This window comes from Pteropus vampyrus, unplaced genomic scaffold (genome assembly GCF_000151845.1).
Source record: "Pteropus vampyrus isolate Shadow unplaced genomic scaffold, Pvam_2.0 Scaffold167, whole genome shotgun sequence".
Taxonomy (NCBI): Eukaryota; Metazoa; Chordata; class Mammalia; order Chiroptera; family Pteropodidae; genus Pteropus; species Pteropus vampyrus.
This window is the reverse complement of record NW_011888948.1, coordinates 2,973,861-2,984,827: the sequence shown is the minus strand read 5'-3', so window position 1 is coordinate 2,984,827 and position 10,967 is coordinate 2,973,861. Positions and strand designations below refer to the sequence as shown.

Here is a 10,967-nt window from a genome sequence, read left to right as displayed (position 1 = left end):
GACTTGAGAGCTGAAATAAACAACTTTGTCTCGATGTTGAAAGAATGCTTTGCCAGTTCAACTCTTCCCACTCTTGTGCACCAGATAAACGATGGGATCCTGGGCAGTTCTCCAGCAGCCTTGGCTTCTGAGTTGGAGCCATGAGGATAGCACTGCTGCCTGCTTGCCTGACCCACCACATGGGATGGCTCCAGTGCAGATTCCTGAAAATGACATATACCCCTACTCCCAAAAATGTGTGTGAAGCTGTATGCTTTTGACAAAGGAAACAGCAGTACCTCTCTTTACTTGGCCTTCCTTGCTGATGAACTTGTTAAAATTTGTTCATTCATTCAGCATGCATTTATTAAGCACCGCTCATGTGACAGATAGGCTGCCAAGAAGAGTGAAGGGGGTACCTGCCCTTGAGATGCTCACAGTCCTGTGGGACAGTAGACCAATAACCAAGTATAAGTTGAATGCTTGGTTCTTCAACAGAAGGGTGCATAGGACATGTGGGAGCTGCCAGCTTACCCTCTAGCCTGGCAGGGGCCAGGGCTGCCTTCCAAGGGGAGAGGATGCTTGAGTCTGGAGTGGTCTGATGAAGAGGACGGGAAGGGCCGGCTGACCTTTCCAGTACAGAACAAGCAGCATGAGCACTGCCTGGGGAGCACAGAGAAGCAGTGAGTTGGAGAGCTCAGAGTTCAGTGTGGGCCTGCAGGGTCAGCAAGGCAGGGAGCTGGAGATGGGCAGAGACACCTGATCTAATGGGACCTTGGGAACACGGAGTTTAGATGTTTTCCTAAGGGAACTGGGGTCTGCTGGAGAACTTTAAGCAGGAAAGTAAAATGACCAAATGATTATTGTTTTGGAAAGACACTAGGACAGCATATGGAGAAGAGCGTTGGGAGCCCAGGATGTAGGCAGGGAGACCAGTGAGGACCCCAAATCATAGCTGAGTCTTGTGATGGGAGTGGGGAGTAAATTTGCCATGCGACCTGGAGCCTGTAGGGCTTGATGACTGACCACAGTGACTGAACCTGGAAGCTGAGGTGGGGGTGGGGCAGGATGACTCTCAGGTTCCTGCTATATTCCCGTCCTTTGCCGACACCAGGTGTAGTTATGTTTTTATTTAATTTCTGACCGCTGTTCTCCTTTCCTTTTAGGTTGGCATCAAGAAAGTCTTTGCAGAGGTGCTGCCTTCTCACAAAGTGGCCAAGGTCCAGGAGCTCCAGAAGGAAGGGAAGAAAGTTGCCATGGTGGGAGATGGGATTAACGACTCCCCGGCCTTGGCCCGGGCCGACGTGGGCATCGCCATCGGGACGGGCACCGATGTCGCCATCGAGGCAGCTGACATTGTTCTCATCAGAGTGAGCTTGCTGTGTCTCCTCCTCCCCCTTGTCCAGGCAGTGGGAGTGGTAAGGGCCGTGGGACACAACTCCTGACTCACCAAGTGTTCCCCTACTACAGAACAACCTGCTCGACGTAGTCGCTGGCATTCACCTCTCCAAGAAGACAGTCTGGAGAATACGGCTCAACCTGGTGCTGGCGCTGATTTATAACATGGTTGGAATCCCCATCGCAGCAGGTAGGGCGGCCTTCGCCGCTCGGTTACCTTGACTCCGGCTGTCTGCCTGCCAGGCTCCTGCTGAACTTAGCGGCCCACCTTGCTCGCTGGCTGTGGCCAGAAGCATTTTAGAAAGAACTGATTTTATCATGTTTTCTGTTTGCTAAGTCTCTAAAGGTAAATGAGAAACTGCAGAAACAACCCAAACCTTCATTCACTCTGGTCCTCTCCGAAAAGCTGGACAAGATGCCTGACTGTTTATTTACTATGGCCTTATTTTCTGAACCATTTATTAAGACATATGGTCTGAAAAAAAAAAAAACAATATGATTAGCGGTTAAGAGGCACCTGCTAGGTACTAGGCACAACCATGATGTTTAGAACCTTATCTTGAAAATTCATTCTGCCGAAGACTTACCCCATCTCACAGAAATGATCACGGAAAGAGATGGGTCTTTTCTACTTTATAACTCCTCCCTTCCCCGTTGAATATTGTGCTAGGTTCTGTTGGGAAAGGTTCTAAACACTTTCCTGCATGGCTGAGACCTGAAGTTTTAAACACGTTCCCAGCTCAGTCTCCTGTTGTGCCTGAGTGGTCGATGTTCACTCACGTAATAGATTAGCGTGTCCACCTCGGCCTCCTTCACCAGGCAGCTCAGGCACATGTACCTTCGGCTCACAGAGCTGGCTCAGGAGCTGATTCCGTCCTTTGCTTGCACCTCTGCCACAGGCCTTTGCCCAGACGTGGACTGAGTTTTCTGGCTCTGTTCTGGGGCCTGGCTCTCATTGCCCTTTAAAAAGATGTTTTGAGCCCTTAGGGAAGACAAGTCATGTAGACAGTCCTGTGGCCACCAGCAGCGTTTGTTGTCTGAGTGCTCGCTCAGTCTCCACGGTGCCTCAGGACAGCCGGCTCCCTCCGTCCTGCTGCTGCCCCTTGGGTTCCTGAGATTCCCTGCTCCCCCAGGGCTTCCCCTGACACAGGTAATGCTGCTCGTGGACGGGCTCAGAAAGGTGAGGGCGCATGGGACAAGCCAGTCGCCTTGACAGCACCCCCACCGCCCAGCCCTGAAACAGCCTGCCTCAGAGGCCTGTGAGCATGTGGTCCCACGTCAGAGGCTTCTGAGTCACCCCGAGGAGGAGGACTGCATGGTGGGTGCTCTCCTTGCTCTTCCCTCTGGGCTGCAGTGTGAGTGTTGTTCTCCCCTCGGCAGGAGTCTTCATGCCCTTTGGCATTGTGCTGCAGCCGTGGATGGGCTCGGTGGCCATGGCAGCCTCTTCTGTGTCTGTGGTTCTCTCATCGCTGCAGCTGAAGTGGTAAGTCCCCACGTGGCAGGAGCGTACGCTGCAGATGGTATTCACTAGGCCCTTGGGCTCTGCATGCGCAAAGCAGATCTGGGCCGGCCAGTGCCCTCCTGGGCTAGCAATGGGCGTGCGCTGTGTTCCGGTTCCTGATTCACCTAAAGCAAGGGCCAGTCCTGCATGGAGTCCAAGTGTGTGTTCGTATAAGGATTTATCAGCGCCATGAGCAAATAATTTATCACTTAACAGTCATCAGATGCTGGGCCATTCTGGTTATTCTGCTCAAGGGCTGCTTATGTAAATAGAGTCATGCACCACTTAACTACAGGGACAGGGACATCGGAGAAACGTGGTGTTAGGCGGTTTTGTCGCCGTACGACCGTCAGAGAGTGCACTTACACAAACCTAGATGGTTTAGCCTGCTGCACACCTAGGCTCCATGATGTGACCTATCCTCAACTACAGGCCTGTACAGCATGTTACAGGAGATTCAATCAGGCACAAGAGAAATGACGCAATCAAGCGACGTAAACACGAGGCGGATGAAGCTGCTGCCGGCGTCACGCGGCATGCTGTTTAACTGCAAATTTTTTTTATAAGTAGAAAGAATACGCTCTAAAATAACCATAAAAAGTATAGTATAGTAAATTATGACCCATTAACATAGTCATTTATTACCATTATCAAGGAGCATGTGCCGTTCGGGATAGTGCTGTACTTTCCCACGCCTGGCAGCGCAGTGGCTTTGTTTATGCAGCATCCCCACAGACGCTTGAGGAATGCATTGCACTACGATGTCACAATGGCTACGGCAATAGGAATTTTTCAACTCCATTACAGTCTTACGGGACCTCTGTCATATTGACCAAAACATCATTATGTGGCATGTGACTGATGTAGACATGGGATCCTCGTGTATTAACATTTTTCCTTTTCTGGAATAGATGTTTATTTACTTATGCTTTCATTTAACAAAAGTTAATAATAGTCTACTATGTGCCAGGTGTTTGGATAGGAAGTTTCTAAATTGGGTGAACTCTACCTGAACCCTAGGAGTTTGATACTGCATGTTATTGAAAGATTGGACAGGAAGCCTTCATCAGGCTTCAAGAAAAAAGGCTGTGTCATGAGTGGTTCAAATGCTCTTGGATTCTTGCTTTGCAGCTATAAGAAGCCCGACCTGGAGAAATACGAGTCCCGGGCCCAAGGCCACATGAAGCCCCTGACCGAGTCCCAGGTCAGCGTGAACGTCGGCATGGATGACCGGTGGCGGGACTCCCCAAGGGCCACACCCTGGGACCAGGTCAGCTTCATCAGCCAGGTGTCTCTGTCCTCCCTGAAGTCCAACAAGCTATCGCGGCACAGCGCCATGGCTGATGATAGTGGGGACAAGTGGTCTCTGCTCCTGAATGACAGGGACGAGGAGCAGTGCATCTGAAAGCTCCAGGCCGCTGCAGACCCAGGGGCCCATCTTCTAGCCAGGCAACAGCACCAGCAGCAGGGCGGGCAGAACCGTAGGGGCTTCTACTCCTGGACATTCTAGCTCATTCCTCCCTGCAGCATGTGGCCTCGTCCAGACGTGGTCCCTGGGTAGAACCAGCCCGCCCGGACCCCACAGGCGCAGGACAAGGCCTCACTCATGCTGTTGGTATGCTGGAAACCGTGCTGGACTCTAGAAGAAGGAGGACAAGCAGCCCTCCTCACAGACCTCTGCTCTAGTATTTGGGATGACTACTTGTAAAATGAGGAAAATCTCCTCAGGACCAAAAACTTAGCTGGGCCTTTCCATAGAACTCATGAAGAACCTCCGTGTTGTCCTCTTTCTTTACGACGCCCATGTGCGTCGTGTCTCCGAGACCAGTTTATCTCAAACACACATGCTAGTTTCTGCTGGTACAGTCTCTTCCTTTTCTGTCCTTGACACTAGGGGTATGGCATGCCGTCATCCGTCAGGGCAAGACTGACATAGTCGCGGTCCCCGCTGCTGCTCTCAGGCGCTCTTCCAAGTGCGTGTTTGCATTTCTTCCTCAGTCCGCTCACTCACACACCTGGCCAGAGAGCTTGCCGGCTTCTCTTCAGGTTGAGGAGAGTTCTTCCTTGCTCACGAGCCTCTTCTCTGTGGAGCTGTGGCTTCTCACTCCACAGACCATTGCTGCCCAGCTGCAGTGAGGGTCTCAGAGCCTGAGACTTGAGAAATCCAGCTTCCTGTGGGGGCCAGGTAGTTGGGGTCCTGGGAGGCCCGTGGTGCTGGAGAAGCAGGTGTCCCTTGGGGGAAGCTTGTGCATGCAGGAGCCTCCTGTATGGCTCCTGGATCTTCAGTTACATGGTCTGCTACGTGAATGGAGTCAATACAGAATTCACGTCAGTGGTGTCCCTGGCATTATGCAACTCTGAGGAAGTGATACCCAAGTTAGAGGAAATCACAGTTCTCCACGAGCTTCTACTTCTGCACGCTGAGCCAGTGCCTTAGGAAAGGGGTGACCACAGCTTCTCAAAGGGATAGTCTGTTTCTGACTTTCAGTGGCTCTTTGTGATTGCATGGCATTGGAGGGGCAGGAATGTGGCTAGTTTTAGACTCTGAAATTGGTGTCAATTCACAGACTGTGTGTGAATAGACTAGTAAAATCAGAATCTTAAAATAGGCAGAGCAAAGCCTATTCTAAATTCTAAATTCTAAGGCGAATCCTTTGTCACAGATACAAAATAATTTTATTTATTGTCAGTTATTTTCTAAGGCAATATAAGTATTTTTCATATTATCTCTAATCCTCCCAACAAACCAGCAAAGTAGATGTTATTGTCCACCTTTCACAGGGCGGGAAGCAGACTCAGAATGTCTAAGTGTCCTTGCCCAGGATCACACAGCCAGTATACACGCCAGAACAAGGGGCCGAATCCATGTCTGTTGGCTCTGAAGACTTTTCATTATCTCTACTCCACTTTGGATATTTTGAATAACAAGGAAAAGCCCCTGCTCCTGGAAGAACAAATCTGCCAGGTGATGTATTATCCTTGTATCAACGTGGAATGAAATTTGATCACAGTCAACTCACCTTCCCCTGGATAGTTCATTTCCATTTTTGCGTGTAATTTAGTTTTGGGGGGTCTGTCCTCTAAAGTCCAAGTGCAGGGTTTTGTCGTGTTTGTTGCTTTTTCAGTCCCCCTTTTCCTCCCCAGCCCCTTCCTGCCACGCGTCCCCACTTGTGTCCTCTGTTCTTGGCCGTGCTTAGGGAATACGTCTTATTTTCTAACTGTGCTAATTGTTGTCTAAAGAATCTAATTGTATTGATTTTTGAAAACTATTTTAGGATCAGAAACATCATGTTTATATACATATGAAAATATTTATATAATTGTACAGAAAATAACCTTTTAGATATTCAAAGTGTAAGAATTTTTTTTTGGTCAGATAAGAACAATTCCTACTTCAAACACTTCCCATGCTATATTAGAATAAAATTCCTTTTTATTCTTCAAAAAATCTGTTTTTGGCTGGCCCCGAGGAGCACGGTGGGTCCAGTGCAGTGCTATGTTCACTGAGAACTGTGAGGGGCCGCCTTTGCTCCCCACACCTCCTCAGGGAGAGAGGGATGGGGTTTTAACCAGCGGAGGGTGCGAGGGTGGCCAGAGCCCTCTGATCCGCCATCCCTAGCACTGTGCGAGCCCCTCCCGAATGCCCGCCTGCCCTGGTGGAGTGTGGGGAGAACTCTGCAGGGCCACCCCCGTCAGGCTGTGTGTCCCACTGGGCCAGACAGCCCGGATTATCCATTAGAAGCACTTTTCTGGTGAGGGTGGTTGTCTACAAAAGGCCCTTCTCGAACACACGTTTTATTCCAGCGGGCTATGTATGTTTTGAGTTCGTTGGCCCCGAAGGAGTTTGAGTGGGGTGAGTAGTAGAAAAGTCTGGACCAGGGGGCTCTGCTGAGAGGCTCTGTGGGCATTGCGAGGTGGCAGGGAGGGGTGGGGCAGGCCCTAAGTGAGCCACACCTGAAGGTGAGGTGACAGGGTCTTTTATCATTTAAACCAGGACACTTAAGATGAAAGGAGCTGCTATTAATACTTATGCCAGGACAACTGGCCTAAACCAGGACTATCCAGGCAAACTGGGCCATGTGGTCACCTTCCTTAGAAAAGGCATTATGAAGTTGCCACTAACACAAAACTGTCACTTTAGAACTTTAATTGTATTCCACAGGCATACTGGTGACATAATCCTATATCAGATTTCATGATTTTCCCCCTCTCACATCCTGACACCAGCACTTGAGAAGTAGAATCATTGAGGTGGATTTTGTGGCTCAGTTTGACTAGAGAGGCAGTCAAGGGTTTGTGCCATTGGCCAGTGCACTATGGCTGGTGCCCGCAGCATGCCTTGTGGAGCCAGGCATGCTGGGTACCCAGGCACGGGAATTCTGTGTTCTACCCACATCCCATTGTGGACAGGGAGGGCTGGTACCACCTTAGCAAAAGGTTCCACTTCTGTAGAAAACAGATGCTTCCTAAAACTTGAATAAATTCCCCTGATACGATCCCACATGCACCGGAATAAATTATAACATCAGTGCCTTCCTGGTAAGTTTTCAGTCTTTAAAACCTTAAAGAAGAATAAATGAATGTTATAATTCTAGTATTTTAAAATGACAGCTGGAAATTGACATGTCAAAAAATAGATCCCCAAATTGTTCTGCTGGTTTACTAAGGAAACAAGATTAATAAAAGTGACTTTTATTTTAAGAAAATCCAGCATAGCAAAACCAGTCAACCAAAGAAGTTAATTAGAAAAAGATTACTTGAATTACAGGATTCTTTTTGCTTTAAAAATATAAGTTCCCTAATGCATATAAAATTCTCCTTGAGTTATTTTTTGCATAGGCCTTTCTCTTAACCGTATCATTTTTTTTTAAAAGGTAAAGAATACCTATACCAAAAAAAAAAAAAAAAAAATGCTTTAAGCAACCACTCATGCTGTCTCTCAATTCCTCATTCAGATTACCTTGATGTGTGGGAAAGCTGATCTGGTATTGGAAAGTATTGTGGAGCTGGTAAAAATGAAATTACTCTACTTTCCTCATTTTCAAACTCAGCTTGGGCAAGGTTTCTGTCAGAGAGAGATGTCTACTTGTCTGCTGTTTTCCTTTGTGTGAAGACAATGACAATAGTTGAAATTAAAGGACAGAATATAAGAATGTTAAATAATGCTGCCAAATCCCAGAGTCTCCTTTATTCTATTCAAAAAGATGAATAAACAGATGTAAAATCATTCAAGAGTGAAGATGAAAACAAGAATTGATGGAAGTTTAACATTTTTTCCTCTGAAAAGAAAATGATTATTTCTTCTTCTTACTATAAAAATTACTGCTTATAACAACATTTTAAGCATACAGAAATATGTAAAGGGAAGAAGAGGCTGCTATAATACCCCTACCCCTGGCCCCTAAGAGGAAACCCCATGAACATGATTTCGAGGAGGGGTGTCCTTTGTGGGTGGACCACATTAGGACACCGAGGGAGCAAAGCCTGCGTTCCCACAGGGGACCCAACTCCCTGACCAAACTGTAACCATCCGAACACAGAGGTGCTGTAGTGGGCCCCACGATGGACCTGTTGTGAACCGACAGGCACCCGGGTCTCAGTAAGGCAGGCAACAGACAACGCTCAAATACCATGGGTGCTCCACGGGTTCCATCACTCGCTCAGTCTTCACAGTGGCCTTTAGAGCTGTGTGCATTAGTGTCCCATTTCCACAGATGGGGGAACCAAGCTGAGGGGAGTTACGGTGACTGTTCGGGACATAGAACCGGGCAGGTGTTGAAGCCCACGAGTCCCTGCCGGCAAAGCCCCACTTCATTGTGTTGCTCTGGGCCAGCCCCGTCCCTGCAAAGCAGATGCTGGATGCTTTTGCCTCAGCAGAAGCTGGGCTTCCTCAGCACCCCTTGGTGCCGAGCTTGGGGCAAGAGTACTGTCGTTTGGCAGGACAGTGTGGTTTATCTCAAGAGCCACCAGGTGTCTCTCTGACCAAAACAACCTCCCAGTCTGCAGCCAGAGCCCAAACTCATGATCATTTTGATGCAGCTGGAAGTTTAAATAAAAATCATCATGATGAAAATGTGGGAGACAGGGCAGAGCGGGAGGCTGGAGTTCAGCCCTGGTGCTGGGGTGCCCTGAGCTATGATGTGTTTACGTGTGTACTTGCAGCCGTGTTCGGAGCCAGTTTGCACTTAGCTGTGCAGAGCACATTGTTGGGATGACTCAACAGTGACAGTTTCCTTCGTCATCGCATGTGTCTGAGCTTTGTATTATCTTCTGGCCAGTTTAGATTTTTTTTAAAGCTTCAACATTAAACAAAAAGGTTTCTAAGGGCTCATGATGATTTTCAATGGCATCAAAGCTCCGCCCTTTCCCTGCCAATTATCATTGCTCCCCTGTCCACTAAGGACATTCAGTGCAAATTGATTCAATCCCTCCTCCCCCACTCACCTCCCTCCCCCCATCCTTCCTCCCCCCACTTCCCTACCACAAACACATGCGCTTGTGCACACACACAAACACGCACACCCTAATGGGCCAGATGAGATCCCATTAGAGGAATCTGGGGAGGAGAGAAAAATCTCATGTGGTCCCTGAGCTGGGATGAGGAAAGCATTTGGGCCAGCCACTCGAGTGTGTGGGCTGTGATTTCATGGAAGCATGTGCAGGGGGAGGACTGACGGGGCAAGGGGGCATTCAGGGAAAGCCAGGTGACCAGACTGGTTGGGCAGGGAGGTAGGGTGGCCTGGGTGCATTGAAGGTGGCCCTTGAAGGGCCAGGCCTAGAAGCAGCCTAGAAACATGTTGACTGGTGTCCAAAGACCTGAACTGACCTTTGAAGGGGTAGAATTGTAGAATAACACTCATATCAGTTCTTGGCAAGTGTGTGTGTATGTGTGTGTGTCGGGGAGGCAATGGGTAAAGGGTACGTGTTGTAAAGGAAAGTTCTGGTCTCTGTCAGATGTCTCCATCTCTCTATAACTAACTGGACTTAGGGCACATTTGAGATCTATCTGTGTGTATTATATGTAGGTATATGTATGTATATACAGAAATACATATATATTTCTATATGTGTATGTTATGTATATGTCTTGCTACTGTTAAAACATCTAGATTAGTAAAAGAAAGCAAAGTTAATTCTAGTTTCATTAACATCTATCGTTAGAATTACTTTCTTGTTTCTTTCCAATTCTGTTGGAAGTGCTTGTAGACAAACCTGTTGTTGATGGTATAAGAGCAATTAAGCTGACAAGTTGTCAGAAGGCTGATCCTATTTCCATTCAGTTTAATCAGCCATGTTGAGAGAGTCATCTGGGGTGCTCAGTGAGCCAGAGGCATTCCAGAGAGTACGTAGCAGGAGCCCTGTCCTTAAGCCGCTTTGCTGGGTCACCTAGGCCAAGGTAATGGAGCTTTGGAAAAATAAGTTGGAGACTAAGTAGGAGCTGGACAGTGGCACACTTCTAAGCATAGGCGTTTAGGAAGAAGCGATCTCTAGAAATGACAGGAAGACATACCAGAGAAAGAGGCATAGAAGGGTCTTGAGCAGAGAGCAGGGTATGGAAATTGAAGAAGAAAAAGCAGGAGCATTGGACCGAGTGGGCCCAGGGAGGCTGGCCGAAGCCTGTGCTGAGGACGGGGTGTCCGTGCTGTGAGTTGAGGCAGGCGTCAGGATGCTCCACAAGGATGTTCTCCGTCCTTCCAAGTCTTGTGACACCAAAGGTTCTGAGAAGTCCTGAATATAGAAGCCCAATTTTCCCAAACGTATTGAAGGGACCACAGAATCTCTCCTTCCATAGTACGATTACCATCAAGTACAAGGGAGGATCTTGGTGGCCAGGGTCTTCTGGAGGGGGAGAGCTGTGTGAGAGTCAAGTATAGGAGGGATTCGCCCAAGAGGAGAGGAGAAGGCATTTGGTCTGGTAGGTGCATGTGGAGGGGAGAGTGGACCGCTTATTGGGGATGAGTTAAACAGGTGGGGTGGGGCTACACTGTTCGGAGGAAGGCATAACTCAGGCAGGACAGAGGGGCAGCTGGGGAGTGGGTCTCTTTCTTTCTCCTCCCCTTCCTCACCACCTTCTCTGAACAGTGGCCCC

General features: G+C 48.5%; 1 protein-coding gene across 8 annotated transcripts in view; it reads left to right on the top strand.

Moving 5' to 3' along the window:
• Positions 1-8,105, top strand: part of ATP7B (ATPase copper transporting beta) — an 80,162-nt gene extending 72,057 nt beyond the window's left edge. For 6 of the 8 annotated variants that reach the window (XM_023536713.1, XM_023536714.1, XM_023536710.1 and 3 more), the window contains 4 exons: positions 1,146-1,349; positions 1,450-1,567; positions 2,758-2,860; positions 4,010-8,105. In XM_023536713.1, the coding sequence (XP_023392481.1) occupies positions 1,146-1,349; positions 1,450-1,567; positions 2,758-2,860; positions 4,010-4,283 (699 nt within the window). In that variant the 3' untranslated portion in view covers positions 4,284-8,105. The remainder of the gene's footprint in view (positions 1-1,145; positions 1,350-1,449; positions 1,568-2,757; positions 2,861-4,009) is intronic. The other 2 variants (XM_023536712.1, XM_023536711.1) reach the window with 2 other exon arrangements.
• The last annotated feature ends 2,862 nt before the right edge of the window (positions 8,106-10,967 follow it).